This window comes from Vidua macroura, chromosome 6, assembly GCF_024509145.1.
Source record: "Vidua macroura isolate BioBank_ID:100142 chromosome 6, ASM2450914v1, whole genome shotgun sequence".
In the NCBI taxonomy this organism is placed as follows: Eukaryota; Metazoa; Chordata; class Aves; order Passeriformes; family Viduidae; genus Vidua; species Vidua macroura.
The window spans coordinates 34,379,097-34,401,021 of record NC_071576.1 but is presented as its reverse complement, the minus strand read 5'-3'; the positions used below and the strand labels follow the sequence as shown (position 1 = coordinate 34,401,021).

At 46.9% G+C, this 21,925-nt stretch overlaps 1 protein-coding gene across 6 annotated transcripts in view; it reads left to right on the top strand.

Annotated features, from left to right (window-relative positions):
• SLC8A3 (solute carrier family 8 member A3) overlaps window positions 1-21,925 on the top strand; it is a 111,706-nt gene that overhangs the window by 69,824 nt on the left and 19,957 nt on the right. For 3 of the 6 annotated variants that reach the window (XM_053980671.1, XM_053980670.1, XM_053980668.1), the window contains exon 3: window positions 20,719-20,822. In XM_053980671.1, the coding sequence (XP_053836646.1) occupies window positions 20,719-20,822 (104 nt within the window). Of the gene's footprint in view, window positions 1-19,241; window positions 19,349-20,718; window positions 20,823-21,925 lie in introns of all 6 variants that reach the window. The other 3 variants (XM_053980669.1, XM_053980667.1, XM_053980672.1) reach the window with 1 other exon arrangement.

Genomic DNA, 21,925 nt, shown 5'->3' with positions numbered 1-21,925 from the left:
CCCCTCTGGATTATCTTCTCTGCTCCCATCCTCCAGGGCAGGGCCCTGGGCTTTGAAGGGGAGTCTCTGGGACAGCTTACATGGTTCCAGTTCCTGCAGCATAAGTGCTTATCTCCAAACATACTGTGCTTTTCAGATGTCCTTGGTAGACTCACCTGAGCTCTTGCTCTTTACAAGAGACCAGGAGCGCCTTTGTATTTCTTAAAAGCTAGTAACTTCCCTTGCTGTGAGACTGAGGTCAGTCTTACAGGAGCTTGTCTGAGACAGGCTCTTCCCAGTCCTGGTGAGGACTGAACAGACGTTCAAGAGCCTTCCTGAGGGCCTGGCCTATTAACTTCCATATCTTGCCATTTCGTGAGAGTTAGCATTTGTTTCACCAGGTTGTGTGAGCTTGTTTAGCAAGGCGAGTGATTATAGGACAAATCATCTCTCTGTGTGCCGCCTTCCCCATGACTGGAGCAGCAAATATAGTGGGATAATGGTGGAATATATTGTTGCAGCAAATACCGTATGTTTCATCTTAGGTTGTCTGAAACCAGAGCTGTGGTGGAGAGCTCACATATTTCCAGGAGAAATTGAGGATGCCTTCTTATTGCTTTCTTACTTTTAAGTAAGACCTTAATTAGCTATTTATGTTGTTGCAAACTGTGATGGCCTAAGGATATAAGTCTCTAGGGAGAGGAAACTTGAGCCCAGCTGATTGGTATGAGTTCCATAGAAAAGACAATTTAAGGCAATACAAACCTTTTTATACAGGCTCAAACAGAAGTCACAGTTTTGAAACTGAGTACATTTTGGGCACAAATCCCATGTGTTAAGAAGCTCATATAGCAATATTAGTTGAGCTAGTAAAGCATAGTACCTCTCCTTAAAAACTTTGCTTTTATTTATTTATGTATTTCAAGTGTTCTCCCTTCCATGTATTGAAGTGTTCCAAAATATTAATGCGCTCATGCTTATGGCATGCTTCAGAGGCAAAGAAGCACTTATTCCCATTTTATAAGTGGGGACAGAAGTGACTTTCTTAGGGTCACAACAGAGGACACTCTCAGAGGCAGAGCAAGGACTGTATGGTGGCATCCCCAGTTCTCTGGTTCCTTTGGTTAGGAAATCTAGGTTAGCTAAGGAGCTTGAGATGGAAGAGGCCTCTGCTCTCCCTATGTGCCATTTATAATTTAACTCCATGTTGTGGGGAATGATAGTGGATCATGCTGTAATTTTAAATGAAAATTGGCCTTTGTGTAAGTAAAGGTATGGATACAGCTGACTTCTTCATGCCCCACCAGTGCTGTGCTCCTGCATCACAGGCACCTCCTTTAATCAAGAAGATGCTGCATTAGCTCCTCCTTTGCATCTGTCAGTGCAGGGAAGGGAGTGTACAACTTTGATGTCTGCTCATTTATTTCAGAACTCAGTGGGGTAATGAGATTGGCTTTTGAACTGCATCACTGTACAAGGCAAAATGACTGTCCAGGCCTATTTCATGTCAAAAGTTATTTTTAATAGAGCTCTCAAGGGAAAGGAGAAAAATCTTGACATGTGACCACTGAGGTTCAGACTACAGTATCCTGAGAGAGCAGGTTTGTATGGTCTAACCTGTGCATCCATCTCCTTTGCAAAGAGGAGATGGCACAGAGACCAGAATGAGCTCCAGTGACCAGCTGTACTGAATTGGCATGAGCCATGGTGCCAGAGAGGAGGGGAGATCTTGCCAAGCCCTCTATGTGCAGCCTGGGGGCAGACTGAGGGTGAGGTGACAGCCTAGCAGCCTTCTGTTGTAAGGAGCAGGAAGGAAGAAAGGAGGATACCTGAACAGACAGTACTGTGTTCCAACTTTATGACCACAGATGGTCAGGACTGGGACTGCTGCAGTGCTGGAGATGTCTCTGCCTTAGCAAGCAGCTGTGGACAAGTTTCTGCAGGGGTCCCTTACATTTTCCTGGTGCTGTCGACATCTTTATCTGTGGCAACAGTTTTAGTGCTGTGTGTAGTTTAACACGAGCCATGTTTCATCCTGGCAGCAGACCCTTTCCATGGGGCAGAGAGTTGATTTTCTGTTACAGTTTGTAAAATGGCTCTTGTATTTTGGTAGGCTTATAGCAGGACATGAACCTGATTTAGCTGGAGAGACTCAACAGATGGGAGCTAATGTATACAAAATCAGCTTATATAAGGGTTCAGTGCCTCCAAGTGATGACTTTTCATGTCAACAGGAACGGCTTGTTGTAGAGAGAAGGGTACTGGGCAGATTGCTTTAAGTTGAAGGATGCCTGAATACAAGGACCTGAGCAGAAAGAAGAGGGAAAACAGGGATCTTTGGTTTTAACATTCAGATATACTGGGTTCAAACCATGTTTGGGTGCCTGGATAGGCTGTTTGATTTTAGGGGTGACTTCATTTAAAGGCACCTGGTTTTGCCAGAATTGTCAATAATAAGCAGCAATTCTGAGTGCCTTAATTTATAAGTTCCTAGTGCCGAATATCTAGATCTGAGCAGAGGTTGGGCATTCCTTTTACCCATGATGTTTTATCATGCTTCAGTTTCTCATGACTGAAGATGTATAATTTACCTTTATTTTTTGAGTTGCTTTTATTCTTATTAGTCCTTAGATAGGAAATTGTGTCATAGGACAAGGAGGAATATCACTGTGTGAAGGGAATTCCTGGGGAAAAAAATCTGCATTTTGGAAAAATATTGTGTCTTTATAATGGAAACAAATACTTTGGTCTGTGACACTCCAGCAAAGGTGTCACCTTCTGAATAGCAAATTGAATCTGACTAGTAATAGGCTAGCTTGTCCAAGGTATTTCCTCATTTCACAAAAATATTCCATGGATTCATAAACACCTGTGAGCCACAGGACACCAGCTGCTAATCTGTTACTTAGAGCTATGCACACCAAAGTGTTTTTTTGGCTGGCGTACGTCCTTACTCTTGCACACAGGAGCGTAGGAGGATCAGCATGGAGGACAGGAGGCAATAATCTCTGTTTTATTCTTCTTTGAAAAGCCCTGCTTGCAATGTTTTTTTATCCCAGATTTTCTATCAACAGTGTTGATTTTCTACTGGGTTCCCCTGCCCCTCTCCCTGCACTGGCACAGAAGACATCACCCATGAAACATAAACTAATACTGCTGCCTCTGTGACCTTAGCTGTCTCCAGGTCTTCTGTCTGTACCGGCCAGTTCTACGGCTACATTTTTTCAACTCTATGAGAAACCAACTTTTTACTGAGAAAGTTGTTTATAGTATAGGTAGACTGAAACAGCCTCCTTGATTTATCCCTGTTTTAACATTTTTGCCTGTGGGTGATGGAGTTTAATTAAGGCTGACTAGTAAATATTTATTCTCTTGGCAGAAATAGGTCCAGGTTTGTCTGTTAAAAATGCTACACAGCTTGCCTCTTTGACTGCAGTTAACTGAACCAAACACTCCACAGTTTTATTAATATCAGCAAGGAAAAAACCTTCAAACCCCACCGCCACAAGCTTTTAACTGTGCAGCTTTCCCCCAGCCAAGGAGCACCTCTCCCCCCAAGCATCCCTGTCCCCTGCATCCCGGTCCCTGCCGAAGTGGAGCCCGTTGCCATGGAAGCCTCATTAAATCTGCATCTCGCCTGGCCGGGGCTGCAGGGGCTGCGGTTGTATTTTTAGCCGGCAGTGGTTGCATAAGGGGGGTGGGATGGGACCGGGATGTGCCTTGTATCTTGCCTTGATGGAAGTCTGCCAGGAACCACCGCCAGCCAAAAGACATGTCCTGTTCAGGAAAGCTCTCTCAGGCCGGGCAGCCTTTGGCAGCCCCCAGTGTTGCTAGAGGTGAGCACAGGGAAGATGCAGCATGCGGAGTTTGGCTTAATGGCCAAGCAAGCTTTAGGGTGGTGGCATAGTTCTGCCAGGGGCTCCAGAGAATGAGGCTCTCTTTAGATTAGACTAAAGATAATAAATCTCTCTTGACTTGAGCAAAACCTTAACACCTGGAGGGGTAGGAAGAAGCTTGTCAGTACACAACTGAAGAACATCACTGCACTCCTAGCCATGTACATTTTGGGGAAAACAATGTCACATCTAAGTGCATTGCCCCCAAAAGAAGAAAATAGAGCTAGATGGTGTCAGAGATGCTCACGGTGTATCTAATCTTGGGCGCAGTTTTGCCTAAATCCATTTTTGGAAGGACAGGATTTGAACCCATCTCCCTTTTTGACAAAGATGACACTGAACGATCTGAAAGCTGCTCTTACTGTAAAAGCAACATACAAACACACACCAAAAACCCAAACCAAAACAAAAAAGCACTATTAAAAAAAATCAAAGAAAACCTCCAAACTGCCTCACATATTCTTTCCTCATAATTTCAAATCAGAGTTGCTGGAAGTAGAAGACAAAAAAAGAGGTTTTAGTGTCTCTGCACTATCAGGCTTTCTTGACTCAAAGCATGGAGCTAGGTCCTCTCTCTCTCTCTCAGCACTGAATCCCAGCAGTGCTGAATGTTCCAAAAATCAGATATTTATCCTGAATTACACCTGGGCAATCTTTCAGTCTTCAGTGGGCCTCACAGATGGCCAGTTTAGCCTGAAAAACTGTTATTATTTGTGCTGAGGCATGAGAAGGAAGGAATCCAGCTTGACTGTAAACTAATAACCCTTGCCTCTAATAAAAACCATGTCTTTCGTTGGAGGCTGTGAAAATTTGATCTGAAGCAGCTAGGCTGAAATTAATCAGAGCCCAATGCTGCTATCCTGTACAGTCACACTCTGTCAGAGTGGAGTCAGAGCGGAGTCGTATGTGAAGCTCCAAGGGCTAGTAGGGACTGTTACTACCATTGCTTTTTAAAGAGATGGCAATATCATTAGTAGCCTTTTTTTGTCCTTTTTCTAGTTGCAGATCTCCAAATGCCTGTCTCTGCAGGAGGCACCAACTGGTAAATAAATGTTTAATAACAACACCAAAAAAGAAAACAACAACAACCTCAAAAAAACCAAACCACCAAACCCAGCATTATTTCTAATTTGCTGGAAGTGGGATGTGACCTGGTTGCCTGTAGGCAAGTGTGCCTGACAGAGCCAGCTTTTGTTGCAGCAAGCTGTCTCTGGCTGTAGACCATCTCTGAGTCCTTCACGGGGAGTTATTTCCAGCTTCAAGGCTGGCTCCATAGACCCTTCTCAACATTAGGACCTGAAAAATGTTTACAGGAGTTCGCAGGGACTCCTTTACCGTTGTAGGAGATGCAACTCATCTTCAGTCTTGCCATGAGATTAGGCCAAGCTGTTTTACCCAGGCAGCTTCATTTCTTTTGATTCGGTATTGTGATTGTGAGTCTTGCACAGCTCATGTGAAAGTGGACTCTTCAGAAAACCCTAAATTATTTCCTCTGACCCTTGCTCAGAGCCTGACTCTGGTTTCAAAGACCCAGCCTGGTAAGCTCCTGCTTGGCAGCACTCACCAACCCAGAAGGGCACACACTGGTACCGGGAGAGCCCAGGGCACTCCTTGTTGGGCCCTGGCAGCAGTGATTCTGCAGATGGACAGAAAGAGCTGCTGTGCTGCAGCCTGGAGCCAGTGCCACTCCAGCAGCAGCCCTGGGTGCAGGGGTGTTCCCTGGTGACAGGAAGGCCAGGCAAGTGCCTGGGGAGCCAGCAGCGAGGGGGAATCTCACTTGTGTGTTTCATTCCCGTCTGCTCCAGTTGATTGCTGCCTGCGAAGCCAGGCAAGTCTTTGATATCCTCCCTGCTTCAGCTCTGCTTCTGGAGAGCAAAGATAAGTGCAGTCTATCCACAGGTGAGAAGCCAGGGGAGAACCTCAGATGAATGAGTTGCACTTTCAGGTCTGGTTTGTGGCTGATTGGCATCAGTTTGAAGGGCTTTTAACATGTGCAGTTTATTTCTCAGCATATATTTTACTCCACTGCCTTTCTAGGGTGGCAAAGGAAGCATGGGGCAATGTGATGGCAAGGAGCAAGGGACAGCCTCTGAAAAACAGAATATGCCATTGATAAACACAGACAGACACCCTGGTAAACAGACAGAGCAGAAGGCTCCTACTCCTGACAGTCTCTCTGGCGTATAGCAGTTTCCTTGTAAGAGCACTGACACTCACTGCAGGGCACATGTGAAATGAGCTGGAAGAAAGCAGAGGCTGGAGCAGGGAGGAAACGATGCTCAGGCACCAATGGCATTGCAATTCAATTGTGTTCTGGCTGGGCAGAGAGCTGGGATGGGACCTCCTTTCAGAAAAAAATCAAAATCAGCTCAAAAAACCTCAGTTGCACCTTTTTATTTCTCTTCAGAAGATCTTTAACTTGGGATTTCAAGTCCTAAAAAGTTTTCTAGGTCCCATAATGGGCAAAATTCCTGATTGAGACATGGCATTACTTTTTTAAAATAAATGGGCTGGGAGGGCAAAGAGAGAGCCTATTAAACAACAGCCCTTCTTCCTCTGACACCACAAGGGGTTAATCCTAGAATTCTTTATGAGGTTTTAGCCTTTAGAGCAGTTGTGTCACATTGCTGAACCCCTGAGGGCATGTTTACTGATGAAGGGTGCTGCACCTGCCACCAAGCTAGGTATCAGACCAGGGCTGAGAGTGATTTTTTCTCATTAATTGCAGTTCCAGCTGCAGATGGAGAGACCAGTATGTGAGACCAGCCTACAAAGCCAACATTTAGTCATGTTTGATATATGCCAGAGGGCATCAGGAATGTGGCTGGTCTTTGACAGGACCAGTCAAGTCATAGAGTTGTTCAGTGGTGTTCTCAAAACTTGGAAGGGAGAAGACAGAGCGTCATTTATTAATGTTTGAGGTATTGAAAGGGTTGTAGTGGGAGGGTTTAGACAGCAAGAACAGGAACAAGGGTTGAGGGGCATGTTGGAATGAGGGTAGGCTAAATGTTTAGGATGGGTGAAGGGCCTCTTGCCACAACATAGAGAAGATAGAAGATTCTTGCTTGTCAGCCAGGGACCCCAGGAGGAGTTTAAGCTGTCTCTCATGTGGGTCATTTAGCAGCTTAGCCAAAACCAGATCAAGAGCAGCCCTGCCAAGGCCTGGGTCGTGCTGGTGCATGAGAGGCAATGGGCACTCCCAGCCTAGAGAGCCAAACGTGTTCTGGGCTGGATCCAAAGCAGTGTGGGCAGCAGGGCCAGGGAGGGGATTCTGCCCCTCTGCTCTGCCCTGGTGAGAGCCCACCTGCAGGGCTGCATCAGCTCTGGGGTCCCCAGCAGAAGAAGGACAAGGACCTGTTGGAGTGAGTCCAGAGGAAGCCACCAAGATGATTAGAGGTGGACAGAGCATCTCTACTGTGAGGAAAGGCTGAGAGAACTGGGATTGCTCATCCTGGAAAAGAGAAGGCTTTGAGGTGACCTAATGGTGGCCTTCCAGTACCAGTAGCTGAAGGGAACCTATGAGAAAGATGAGAGGGACTTTTTACAAGAGCATGTAGAGACAGAACAAGGGTGAATGGATTCAAACTGAGAGAGAGTAGGTTTAGATGAGATATTAGAAGGAAGTTCTTTGTTATGAGGGTGGGGCACTGGAACAAGTTGCCCCGAGAACATGTGGATGCCCCATCCCTGGAGGTGTTGAAGGCCAGACTGGAGCTCTGAGCAACATGGCCTAGTGAAAGGCGTCCCTGTCCATGTCAGGAAGGTTGGAAATAGATGATCCTTAAGGTCCCTTCCAACCCAGGTCATTCCACGAATCTATAGGAGACCTGCGTGGGTGAATGCTGTGCAGGCCATGGCATTCTTGGTCTGTTTGATGGGGTCCTGCCAGTGCGCAGCACTCCCCTGCCTGGCTGAGCCAGGCTGTCCTGCACAGGGCCGGGCTGTAGCAAGGCAGGGAGGCAGTGCAGCAGCCAATCTCTCTGTGAACTGAAGCTGGGTCATCAACTGAGGCTTGAGGGTTGCACTGCTCCTAGATTTAACCCTTCTGAATCACTCTGGTTCACTGCAAAGCTGGCTGATGATGTGATTTCCATTCAGTTTATGAATAAGGAGGTGTTTTTTTAATGGTGCAAAGCTCTGGATTCTGAAAGTAAAAGCCCAGCAGGGCTGGCCTCCTTCTGGGAATCTGCAGCTTCTCCCAAGGCATGAGTTCCTGGAAATTCAGAAAATGACCCTGTTTGGTTTTCCCAGTGTGTTTTTATTCTGTAAGAAACAGAAATAAAACAGCCCCAAAGAGTGAAATGAAATGGTGTAACTGAGTATCCCTTGCCCTATTTTCAGTGCTACAGAAGAGAACTCTGAGTCCCATCAAATGCACAGAGCCTTGGATAAAGATGCGGTATCGTGGCTCTATGTTAATGATTGGATATGCAACTTAGATTTGGCTGTGTCAATTCATTGTGCTGCCCCTTATCTTGGTCACAAGAAGCCTGTGACCAGAGCCAAAGCACCCCAGCTCTGTCTCCAGCTCCTTTTGTTCATATATAATAATTGTATCTGCAGTGTGCAGAGCGGGCTCGTTTCAGGCTGGCAGCTGCACAGCGTTGTTTGCAGCTCATTAATTTCCTACAGTTTGCTGCCTTGCTGCTTTGGATGTAGTGCAACTCCAGTGGCTGGGCTGAGTGCTGTCCTGCAGAGCTGAAAGCACCGTCTGCGTGGGTGTGTGTGGGAAGAGCAGGGTGAGGGAGGGGACAGAGGGACTTGCAAGACTGGTTTTCAGAGGCATTTGTGATGGGAAAGTTGGCTTTGCTCTCCACCCTTTTTGATGTGCTTTGTGCACTGAAATCTATGGATGCTGTCACATGCAGGAGCCAGAAAAGAGTGGGGTGTTGAGATATGCCAGCTTCCTTGTTGGGAACTGGGGCGACTATCCTGACCTTTCTTGAAAAGCCAAATTTTACTGCCATTGTTGTCCCAAACAAGTTCTTTCACCTGGTATGTAAAAGGCTGATCCACACACAGAATCGAGGTATTTGTCTGATTTACAGTTCTGTTCAGAAAGGTGTGCTGGGTGACAAATCCACAAAGTTAGCACAAGGACTGTCAAAACTTTTCACTATGTATACGCTTTAGCAGACAAAGGCATTGAGGTTCATTGGCTACAAGTTCCATATTACTGCTCTTATTAATGAATTAATTGCATATTAGTGCTCTTATTAATTAGTATTCTGTTGTCTGTTGTTTAAATTATTTCAGTCCTCTGGTCTACCAGCTTTTCATCCCTTCTCATGCTAATTAGTCCACATGCTCAGTCTTTCTCTTCTTTTGAGTCCATCGGTTTCCTGAGTCGGTACTTCATGAGTGATGGTCGCAATCTACTCTTGTCAAAATGACCTTTTGCCCAGTCAGAGACGATTTCAGCAAAGTTGCTGAGTTGGCTTTATTCGTTTCTTCTTTATCTTGGGATTTCTGCCAAATGTCCTTGTGGTCTGGAAATCCTGCATTCTTTGTGTCCACTATCAGTAGCACATGCTTCTCCCCAAGCTTTGTTAACCTCCCCCTAGGTCTGAGATCACTGAAGTATGTCAAGCCCTAAACTTTTAGCAAGGAAATTCTATCAACATGTAATTTCTCTTTCTAATGCCTGGACATCAGCAGTGTAGTAATTGTAGTACAGTCTTGAACAGCCATGTTAGGAGGAGCCCTTAGTCTTACGTTTGTTGTTTCTGCTGGGAAGAGCAATGTTGTAGGTATGAATCTGCATATCTGTCTGTGCCTGCAGCTGGTGTCAGCCCAGGCAATGTGGATGTGCCTGGCAGGCAGAGATCAAGGACCTGTAATCCCTGCCTGTAGTCCGCACTACCACCACAGCCTAGCTCCTGTGCTGGGTTGTTTGTCGCTAGAGTGCTAGCATGCCCCTGCCCATGCTTCTGGGTAGACTTGGGCAGCTCTGTCCCCAGCTGCAGCACCTTGTCTGCCTCTACTGTTGGCAGCAGAGACAAAGCCACCCCAGCTATGGCAGGAACTAACCAAGTATGGAGTCAGTATAAACTTGTGAAGCAGCAAGACATTCATGGAGGTTCCAGAGTTCTGTTTTTGGCAAGCTCAGGTCAAGGGGACCACACCCTCCCAAAGGAGCACTGCTTGAAGGCCAGCCCCTTGTGTCTCTTCAAACCAGCCGTGACAAAGCACTGAGGCAGGGTCATGCCATCAGGCAATGCCAGGGGCTCATTTCGGCTACACAGGCTGCAGCAGTGTTTGCCCTAGGAGGAATCTAAAACCTTCCCAGACTGGTGAGGATTGTTTTGAATCTAGTATTTCTCATTCCTCAACTTCCTCCCCCACTCCGTCCCCACCTTCACATCCTCACCAGCATCTCCATGGCAACCCTGTTGCTGAAGAATAGAGAAGACATCTAAATATAGCTTCCAAATCTACATGCCTTCAGCAAAAAGTCTAAAACTAAGGGCGACAGCTTGAAGCACTGATCTGCCAATACCAGCCAATGACAAGTGTCTGTCTTGCAGGTGGAATTCAGAAATACTGTGGTGGGTCAGGGGGGTCACTTCCAGCTGAATCCCCATTTTGTGTTTGCTTAGAACATCTCAAGAGGCTTTGAGGTAGTCCAGCCTATCCTGAACTGGGCACTCCCAGTTCTGCACCCTGTCAAGCTTTGGAGCCATTCTCTAGAGTAAACAAAAGATCTCTAGTACTTTTTTTTTTTCACCATTGATAGCCATGATGCATTTTTATATCATAGGTGTTTGTTGTGGTACATCGGACTCAGATGGAAGCAGTAAAATTCAAAGACCTTTAGTAAGGAATAAATGTCCTTCCTTCCTGGCTGCTTTCCTTCCTGCTCTTCTCTTCCTCTCTTCCTTCTTCTGTCCTTCCCTCTGTCCATCCCTCCATTCCTCCCTTCCTCCCTCCCCTCAGTATGGTTGTGGTTGAAGTTTTGCTCCTTCTGAAATTCCTTTCCAAGAGAAAAAAAGGGCATAGAATCTCCTCAGTGAAGCTGTTCCCCTGGGAACCTGCCCAAGATAGGGAGGGGTGAAATGTCTATGCCCGGGGCCCTGGCTCTGCTTTGCACCTACATCAGGCTGATACCCACCTCAACTGTCTGGTTTCATGGGCTGCCAAATTGAATTATTGCTTGTACAAGACATGTACTTACTGTACAGACCTCAACAAATAGCTCCACGGGCTGTTGAAATTTTGTCTGCTCTCCCCTGGCCCTGAACCATCAAGTCTCATAGGGTAAGCAAGGAGAAGCTGACTTGGAGCAGGCCAGACAAGGGCCCGCATGAGTCTATACACATAGCTTCAATATTCAAACCCAAGTAGCTTCATTGAACTGAATAAGGAAAAGAAAATCTGGGGGGCTGGGCTGTGCTTGTATAACCTAACTTAAATAGCTCAGCTGGTCAGCAACATGGACTCAGCTGAGAGAAGGGGGGTTTAACAAACTCTGATTTTCCCTTTTTTGCAGAAATTCTTAAAAACAAACTGTGACATCTTTCCTTGAAGAACTCCGTGTATTAGAGCATTTTATCATGTTTGAACAAAGTGAAATATAGAGTGCTTTGGATATCTTGTCTGGCAGGGCTGACTGCATTATGGAAGCTCATGGAGCATTTTTTGGTGTTTCAGGGCTTCCAAGCTGAGTGTGAGACTTGAGAGTGGAGTGAATTTTCCATTCACTAGCTCCAGTGGTGATTCCTGTGGCTGGTACATGGATTTACCACATCTCTTGAGTTGCCCTGAATTTATTAGGCACTTAAGGATTTTTTTTTTTTTTTTTTTTTTTTTTTTTTTTTTTTTTTTTTTAATGGCATGGAAGTGCTGAATGGACTCACTTGCAACTTAGCAGCTCTGGTTTCTCATTGCTGGTACAGTTATTTGCACTGGTACAAAGTAGGTGTGAAACATTGTCATGTGAATTTGGCAGCATTTCATGTCTCTTGGCAGTCTTGGGTGGCAGTGGGAAGCGAGAGCTGGGCTGCTGTGCACAAATTGAAAAATGAAGATGACCAGAAAGACAAAGAAACCCCTTTAGTGTTGTCATCTAGGATGGAGAAACCATAACAGACAATTTTTAATATTCTTTTTATTTTGGATTTATTTTTTTAGTGGCTATCACTATAAATCTTTTAGTTGTAACACTTTAAAGTTTTCTTATACAGGTAAAGACTAAAAAATACAGCTCTTAGTCTTGGCTATGTCCCTTTAATTATCATGTGTCAGCTACTAAAGCATTTTCAATAGTTCTAATTGAAGCATGAGCCAATTTACTAATTAGCCAAGATTACGTGAGGAACACACAAAGGGAAGAAGCCTTTCTGTGTCAATATTTCCTCCTTTATGCCTTAGGAGATCTGGTGTGATTTGAACAAATTATACTGCTAACAGGCAGGCAGGCAGAACCTCTGAGCTCCTGGTGGTCCTGCACATTGTCCCACACAGTCCTGGGAGGTGGGCAGGAGGGGTCACACAAGTTGACTGGGGTCATTGTCTCCACCTCGGGGTACAGCTGCTTCTTGCACAGTGTCTTCTCCAGTGAACCTTTCCTCCCCTGCCTGTGAGCTGCCACAGCAGAGCTGGATGTTTCTGGCCCTGGCCCTTGCAGGAGTGGAGCAGAGATCCCTTGTGTGCTGCATGTGTGGCAGGGATAGAGGCTTGCAGAAGGGCTCTGGGTCTCCTGGGCCAGTCTCAGACTCTGCCTGTGTAGGAGGAACAGCAGGGACGCAAGGGGCAGTGCCAGAGGCTTCTTCCCACTCCTGCCTTGTCAGTCTGGGTGGACATTACAAAGGACTTTCTATGGGTAAAGAGTTGAAATATAGGAAAATCATCCAGAAAACCATCTTTGTAATGTGGCTATTAGAAAGTAGCTGGGCAGCACCTACTTGTCAGGAATGGCTTGGTGGAAATGGCTCTGCCCAGAGGGAGGATGATAGTTGTTTGCAGACATATTTTCTGAGGTCTTTTAGTTCCCTCATGAAGTAAATAGACTTTAGCAAGGAAGAGGAGGTGCCCTACAGAAGTGCACCAGTTCTTCTGTATCTCAAACAGCAACATGCACATCAGTGATCTGCCTGAAACTGTGTTCTGACAGTTCATCTATCCTGTTGGCACCTGCTTAGTTAATTGGTACCAACATCTAATCTGACCTTAGAGACACCTTCAGTTCTGACCTTTCTGCTAGAACAAACTGACTGTTGCCAGTGGCTGCAGCTGAATTCTTGACAACCTGTCACACTCCCCTCCCCATAGTCTCTATGGTTATCAAAAAATCTTATTTTGTAAACATCATCTTAAGACCAAAGTGCAACCTGCCTTAGTCATAATCTGGATTGGTTCTTAAATTACCATTATTTTCTCTTGAAATTAAGATCATTCAGCATCTCCTTGGTGAGTTTAGTGAATCTTCTTTTGGATCTAATGATTCTGCCCTTCAAACACTTCCTGTCTTTTTCTGTGCTATGTGACAGCATAATTCTTTCCTTCAAAATTGCTCTGTTTGTTACTCTGGGTTATTGATGCACACTTCATATGACCCTGGGTATCAAATCAGGCTTCTTTTGCTGGCTTCTTCACCTTTCCTGTGAGTACTCTCACATGGTTATGTTAAATACCCACCTCCCAGTGAATTGGGCAAAGACAGATCCTCACTATTTATAACCTTATTTAATCCCTTCTGGTTTGCCTCAAGCACACAGCATTGCCAGCCAGTCAAAGCAGGTGATTGTCCTGCTATGCTCTTCACTGGATGGCATCACCTTGAGTCTTGTGTGCAGTTTTGGGCACCACAATATAAAAAAGGCATTAAGCAATTACAGAGTGCCCAAAGAAGGGCCACGAGGATGGTGAAGGCTCTGGAGCCATGTGAGGAGTGGCTGAGGTCACTTGGTCTGTTCAGCCTGCAGGAGACTGAGGGGAGACCTCATTGTGGTCTTCAGCATCCTCACGAGGGGAAGCGTCAGGTACTGATCTCTTCAGTCTTGTAACCAGTGGCAGGACTTGAGGAAAACACATGAAACTGCATCAGGGGAGGTTTAGGTTGGATATCAGGAAAAGGTTTTTCACCCAGAGGGTGGTTGAGCACAGGAAAGGTTCCCCAGGGAAGTGGTCACAGCACCAAACCTGACAGAGTTCAAGCATCTGGACAGTGCTCTCAGGCACATGGTGTGATTGTTGGGGTATCCTGCCCAGGACCAGGAACTGGACTCAATGAGCCTGGTGGGTCCCTTCCAACTCAGCATATTCTATGATACTGTGACTGCTCTATGAGGTCTTCTAGCACAGTAGCTGGGCCCTATCTGCAGCTTCACAGTGAAATCCCAAACCAGCGCAGAGCTCTGGGGAAGAGTCAGACTGGTACAACATGCTTTGCACTTCACGCTGCAGGAACCTGCACCCACAGCAAATCAGATGAAGGTTTGGGTTTATCGGGATGTGTCAAGAACAGAATGGCTTGACCCAAGGTGTTTGTACTAATGACTCACATTAATGAGTTACTGAACATCTCCTGGTACATCTCACTGCCCCAGGGATGTTTACCTTGCTGTCCTGACTGCTTTTTATTCTGGCTAATAGCATCCCATCAGGGACTCTAAAATGTGCCCTTGCACAGCCCTGACTGTTTCAGTGGTATACACTGTGTGACATCTCCTGACTTGCATTGTTTTTAGAGTTTCACATTCCAAAGTCACACAGACCCATACAGACACATCCTCTTAACCTTCTCAGCAATAATTCCTGCAAATGAGAGTCTCTACACAAAGAGATACTCAGTATTTTCTAGCACATTAATCAAATAACCATTCAGTTGTTGCCTTATGTGTTGGAAGTGGACGTGTTGTCAAATAAAATGATTTTATAGATTATCCTCTGTACTTCCCAGATGGGGAATTTAGCAACATCATGTACACAAAGTCCTTTAGGAGAAGATCGATGTCTATTCATTTCATCTTCTGTTGCTTACTCAGGAAAATCTCATTCTTAATGTTGCTCCCCAGAGGAGCTTTTCCATCCCTGACTTTTAAAACCAGTGGTTGTTTCTAAGTGTATGTTGAAAGCAGAACCTCATCTGAAGGCTATTGAGTGGCAACTTGCAAAGACCTCAGAGAAAAAGAAGCAAGTGAGCAGCTATCCTGACTTCTGTATGGCCAGGTGTTCCCTGGGAGTGCTGGCTTTTGGCTTGCCTTGCTATGTCACAACCAAATTGAAAGCATTGCTCAGTGTCCTGAAAGCTGCACCGAGCCCTGAATTAAAGAGCCCTTCCCATCACTGTAGTCATGCAGGTGTTGAGATTGGACTGTGCTGTGGCTTAGTTCTGGCAGAGTGGCTCCTTGCTGCCATGAGAGGCTTTTGGATGGTCTCTGTTGTTCTCTGCTTTTGAGCTGTCTGAGGTGTGTCTTGGCCCCAGTTAAACTGTCAGAGAGAATGGGGAAAGTGTCCTCCTTTCCCAATCTGAAGTGGCCAGAAGCTGGGGAATGAAAGCTGCTCAGCTGAGCAAGGTAGGCTTCAGATTCCTTGCTTCCCATGGTGGTGAGCATGCCCATCAGGGCTGCTGCACAGCCAGCCCCTCTCGTGCCCACCTCTGCCTCCATTAATTTCAAGAAGCTGTCATGATGTTCTTGCAGCAAAATGTTCCCAAGCCTCCCGCTCCCACACGCTCTCTGCCTCTCGGTGTCCTTCTGTCACATCTCTCGCATTAACGTGATGTCCTCCCAGGGCAGCGTTACACTCCAGCCCTTCTCTCCATCCATCTCCTCCATTCTTCATGCCTTCTGAGGACGCAGCTCTCAGTGTGGCTGTAGGTGAGAGATGAGATTGTGTGGGAGCAATCTGTGTTTTGGCCTTCAGACAATTTATGACAGCTCAGGACGCAGCTGTATTTATGGTTGCTTTCATAGGCCTGGAGACGAGCAAAATGCTCACAGAGGTAGGGAAGCTGCAGAGCAGGGGAAAGGGCAGCCCTCACCAGCCACAGTGGACTGGGAGGGGTGGCCTGATGGGCCACCACAAACTCCCCTCCATCAGCACTGACCTTTCTGTGGTGACAGTCACGGGAGCAGCCAGCCGAGAGAAGGACACTTCCCCTCAAGGGAGCAAGCCCAGCGCTGTGCCCCCATCTGTGCAGGCTGCAGAGCGGCCTGGGAGCAGGGATGCTGCTCTTCCCTCTGCCACAAAATCCCAGGGAAAGGTTAACCGCTCCCCATTATGTGGCACTGGGTCTGTGGCCCCTCGCCCACCTCCCTGTGTCACTGGACAGTCCTTGCCAACTTCTGCCCTGCTCCTTTCCTCCTTGCGCAGGGAGGTCTGGCAACACCCTAACCCTGGAGCAAGAGCTTGCAGTGGCTGCAGTTTGGCTCCCATCACCCCCATCCCACCACACCTGGCTCCCCAAGCATCACCTCCGGGCTCCTGCTGTGTCCCCAAGGCTTTAATGGGGTGGAGGACCTGCTGGGCACTCACCACCTCTCAGCAAAGCTGGAGAGGTCAGGCACCCCCTCCTTTGGGATTCAGTCAGATGGGGAGAGGGGCTGCAAGGCTCAGCCTATGTCCATGCAGGGCACCAGTGGTTTTGTCCTGTTGCTTTGATGTGTCCTTCCCCTCTTGTTTCAGAACTGGGTAAAAGGTTCTTTTCTCCTTAAAAGCTTGTAGCAAAGGAGGGAACCAGGAAGTTACTGTATTGGTAACCAAATTCAGACTCTCTTTTTGGAAAAACCACCTGATGCTTGAGTGTGTGGTAATGGTCCAGTTTGCAGCAGAGCTGAGGTGGTTTAGGAGCCCAGAAGGTTTGTGTTCCTGACTTGAGGGGACCTGCTTTTGCAAAGCCAGCACTTTGCCATGCTAGCTTCTAGGGATCCCCAGCAACTCTTCTTTCTCTTTCTTGAACTGTTTTTTTACATTAAAACAAAGACTATTCTAAGGAAGTCTTGGCCCTGTGGAACTACTTGGTAAGGCGTATAGACCTCCTTGTACTTAACAAAGTGTACATGCAGTGGGGGGAAGGGAAGGGAAGGGAAGGGAAGGGAAGGGAAGGGAAGGGAAGGGAAGGGAAGGGAAGGGAAGGGAAGGGAAGGGAAGGGAAGGGAAGGGAAGGGAAGGGAAGGGAAGGGAAGGGAAGGGAAGGGAAGGGAAGGGAAGGGAAGGGAAGGGAAGGGAAGGGAAGGGAAGGTCAAATGGTTTGCATACATAATATTAACTGTACAAAGCCTTAGAATAGCTTTGTCACAGTATATAAGCTGACCCCCAAGAAGAAAGGTCAGTGGTGTTTTTTCCAAATTTTTGCAGACAAGCAATACTGATTATTTCAAAGCTCCTAGAATGGAAAAAAAATAAGCAATGGTACTTATGAAAAGGATTTTTAAAAGCAACCCACGTCTAGGAAGCACTGTCTGCTTTGGAAAATCCCACCTTCTGTTTTGTAGTAATGAGCAAGGAAAAGATCAGAGCTATGAATCAGCTGTAGGTTTAACTCAGCAAATTGAACAAGCTTTGCAAAGTATCAGGGGCCCAGATAAAATCTGGTTCAAAAGCCAAATTCAACATCTCCAACAAAAATGAAACAAAAAAATCATCATGATGAAGTCTTAGCAGAGCAGCAACATTTACACCAGAGAAATACCTTTTAAAATCTTTCAGGCTGGATTAGGAGAGATTGAAGGAGTCTAGAGAAAGGAAAGGAGGCTTTGCTGGCATTGGTGCAGGGTATGGGTAGAGCAAGCACTGGAAAAATAAAACTGATTTAGCTGAGAAAGAAGAATTGGAGGTGATTTTTCTTGCATATTCCTGCACTGATGGATAGGCAGACATTATCCAAACTCCACTTCTACCCCTATGCCATCATTTGAAAGAGAAGGGTTGGGGCCAAGATCAAGACCAGTGTCAGCACAGGGAACAGGATTTCCACAGCTGGAGTGCAGGAGGAATTGACTTGAGGGTCAAATGATTCTGTGGTCATTATTGATATCAGTAGCAAGCTGCAGTGATGATTTTCCTATTCTGTGCTGAAATGCTGATTTTCCAGAAGCTGCTGGCCATGGCAGCATCCTCAGGGTGGAGATCAAAGCACCCCTAGGGTGCAGGGCTGGACCACTTGTTCTCTGAAGCACTGTGGGATCAAAGATATGGGATTTAATTGCAAAGGCTACAGGCTGAGGCACACAGAGATGTGAATTTAGGCACATCTTTCCAGATTGCCGTTGATTGTGATTGCCAGTCCTGCTTTTCTCTTCCTTCCCATTGCCAGTCAAGACTGATTGTGCACAACATGCACCTGGGCCTGATCTGACTGCTAAGGATGGGCAGGAAGAAAGAGGAAATTGTTGTTACAGGGCCATGTGTGGGTACAGAGCAGTGGGAAGCAGGGGATCTTTTCACTGGCAGGAGGGGTAATTGTTTTGAGGTAAGGGAAACACTTTTTATGTGGAACTGACTTCTGGTTTAAAAATGCAGTTCCAGCTTGGGGTTGGGGTCAACTAGAATTCCAGGAGCCCCAAGATGGCAAGTGAATACCCATTCAGAGGAGTTACACGTGCAAACAATGTTGTATTTAAGAGGGGTTTATACCACCTTGGAATGAAAGCACCAATGTCTTCAGTCACAAGTGAGGGATGTGACTGCATGAACCTTTGCAGCCATTGGGGAATGAGGGGAGTGGAGGGATCATTTTGAGCTTGCAACAGTCAGTGCAGCCTGTCTGTAAGGAGGCAGTGGGTTGGGAGTCTTTGACTTATTTCTCTTGTTCTCTTTGGGTGTGAAAGTTGTGGGACAGTAACCTCTGCATAAGGCATGTATTTGTTGTGAAGGAAACCATGACATAGTCAGCTCTCCTTTTCCTACAAAATGGTACAAGAACTTGTAAGAAATTTGCTACAGAAGAAACACAGGATCTGCTGCCCAGCTGGTCCAGCAGCTCCAGCAGCCAGCACTTCACAGAGCAGGCCAATGAAGCTGAGGAAGCAGCATGGTGCCAGCAGGGTGTGTGTGCTTGTGTGGCTGCTAGTGTGTGTGTGTGTGTGCACAGGGGTAAAAGGGTGAGGGAAGCCTGCTTCTCTGCTGGCCATCAGACCTCACTGCCCACAGGCTGAGCCCTGAGCCAGTTTGCTGGGGGATTGTTTTTGTCTAACTTCACTTTGTAGTTTGGCCTGCCATTCTGCCTTTGGGTTAAACAGAAAATTGGCCAGTGTCGCTTGCAGAAGGGAGACTTTAGCCTTTCTCAAAGGGCCATGTTGAGTTTGTTCAGTGGGTGAGAAAACTTTGACTTTCTAATGTACCCATTTAACTCCGTCCTTCCTTGACTTTTGCTTCTCTGTTCCCCTCTCCCCTTTATGACCCTTATTATTTTTCCATCCACAGCAAAACAGTTCACATCAAGGTAATTGATGATGAGGAGTATGAAAAAACCAAGAATTTCTTCATTGAGCTGATGAGCCCCCGCATGGTGGATATGAGTTTACAGAAAGGTGTAGTACTGGCCCTGCAGACTAACATTAACGTTCTTTCCTCCTCTCTTCCATCTCCTTCCTCCTCTTCTCTTCCTCTTCCTCTGATGTCTCTCTGTTTCCAACTGCTCTGCCCTAAACACTGCTGTGCACGCACACCGTGTCACATGGTACCCATGGGGTGGCATGGGGAGTGGTGCTGGGGCTGCTGAGAGGCAAAGTGGCAAGGGGAGGAGAGAGAGAAGGATGGAGAGCAGTCCTGCTTGTCCATATTTCTGTGGTGACTTGATAGGAACCTTCTGCCACCCTCACTGGAGGGCCCAAGCAAATTTTGTAGTATCAGTGGGAAGATGCTGGCTAGAAACACATCCAGCATCTCAGGAGATCATCCCCCAGCCCTGGTCCTATGGGTTGTTCCAGTCAGACCCATGTTAGAAAAACACAGGAATTGAGGCCTGGCAGGTCTGTGGCTTCTGAGAAGCAGTGGGCAAAGGCTGATTGTCACAGAGGAACTCTGGGAGCAGGAGCTGAGGGCAAGGAAGAGCCAGGGCCTGCTTTGGTTTGCCTGGGGGCTCGCATCAGCTGTGTGCATTGCAGGGAGAGTGGAGGGGGCTAGATAAGCTGGCCTCAGGGGAAAGAGGCTAGACTTGCTCAAGTGCCCAGGGCATTTCCTTTTGAGCCTTGGAGGCACTGGCCTGTGGTGTCCCCTGTGAGCAAAGCTGTCCATCCTCTGGGAAGACTGCATCCTCATTTGAGGAACAGGACAGGAGGATGGGTAGATACTATCAAGAAGAGAAAGCAATAAGATGTGCCATTTTAAAAATGGGAGTTAGAACCATCAGCCTCCTTAGCAGCTGGTAGAGCTGTAGCCACTGGCAGAGACCTACCTCAGTGCACTGGGGAATGTGTCTCTCTCTTCTCCTCGGGTTCCCAGCCCGAGTCTTTGCAGATTTATTATTAATCGTGAGGATATTATTACTGTATTTATTATTAATGGTAAGAAAAAAATTGGTCTTCCAGCTAAAATGCAGTGGGTAGCTCAGGGTGGTGGTCCCTGATGCTTTTCAGGCAACTGATACCCTTTCCATTACCATCTGACACTGAAAAAAATGCGCTGCAGAAGCCACCTTCCACTAACCATCAGCAAGGTCCTCCTCCCACTTTTCCCTGCCTCCTCACTCCCTTGCCAGCCCCCTCTGCCCCTAACACCCCTGCTCCCAAGGAGCCGCTGCGAGGATGCTGTGTCCGACAGGCAGGCCAACGCACACCGCCCCAGCGGGAAGGGGCTGTGTGCCAGGAGCCCACCACGCCGCCGCTGCCGCCGCTGCTGCTGCCTCGCCTCCAGCCAGCTGAACCGCTGTACATGGTTGTCTCTCTTGTTGTCCCTACAGGAAGACCATAAGGGTTAAGATAGTAGATGAGGAGGAATACGAAAGGCAGGAGAATTTCTTCATTGCCCTTGGTGAACCACAATGGATGGAACGAGGAATATCAGGTGTGAGATCCTTTATGAAAAAAATGCAAAAAAGAAAAAAATCAGAATCAAGTATCCAAACCCCAAATCCAGAAAATATAACCTTCTTTCTCCTCCTTACCCTTCCTCCTTTTCTCCTCCTCCTGTAGAGGGATCGACTTTTACTCTTTGCCCTCCTGTATTCTGCTCTTACCCTGTTTTGGTGTCATCTCTGCCTTTAAGAGCCTAGCTTACTTCTGACCCTCCTTTTGTGCAATGCTTGAGTCTTGGAGGCTGTGTTACTTTGATTGGGTTTCCTTGTCTTGATCTGTTTTTTGCTCTGAGCACACCTTTGCTGTTCTCCCTACTCCTGCTTCTTTGCCAGGACCTTGGGGAATGCAAAAGGCAAGAGAAGGGTGTAATGCATGGCTGCCCTCTTCAGCTCCTCCTGTATTCCTCCTGTCCTTCCCTCTGTTGTTGCCTCCAGTGGCACTGGTTTGGTGCTCTTGAGTCCCTCTGAAGCGTGATGAAAAGTCCACAGGAGAAGAGGGGAGGTGTGAAGTAACTTGGGTTGTTTTTTTTTTTTGAAATGGTTCTTCATGTCTTCCATTTGAAAACCCCTTTAAATGTGTCACAAACAATCACAGTCTGTCATGCAGAGGGTGTCAAGCTCTACTGAGGTCCTACTTCATCGGCAGTGAGACCCAGGATCTCCCAACAGACCAGGATTCATAGCTGGAATAACCCCAAACTTACAGTTGTGTCTTGCCTACATCTATCTTTGTTCTTGTCCTATGTATGTTTGACCCCTTTTTCACTGAGTCTTGCCACTGGCTTCACTAGCTTTGGGATGGCCTAGGAGGGCCAAGATTTAAACAGAGGCACTTTACGAAAAGGAATTCAAATCCACCTTCTGTGTGCCTGTTACAGAGTAGAGCCAGATGTGGGTGCCCACAGGCTTATTTCTGCTCTCAGGTGCTGCTGTCGGTGATGGGACACCTGGCTGCTCTCCGTGCACTGCACAGCTCTCCCTTGCTGAAATGTCTTCTATTTCTTACCTCACCAGCACAGCAGCTGCCCTCTGGCCAGTCCAAGCTCCCACAGACTGCTCTGTAGGATGTTCGGGATAGACACAGGTTACATTA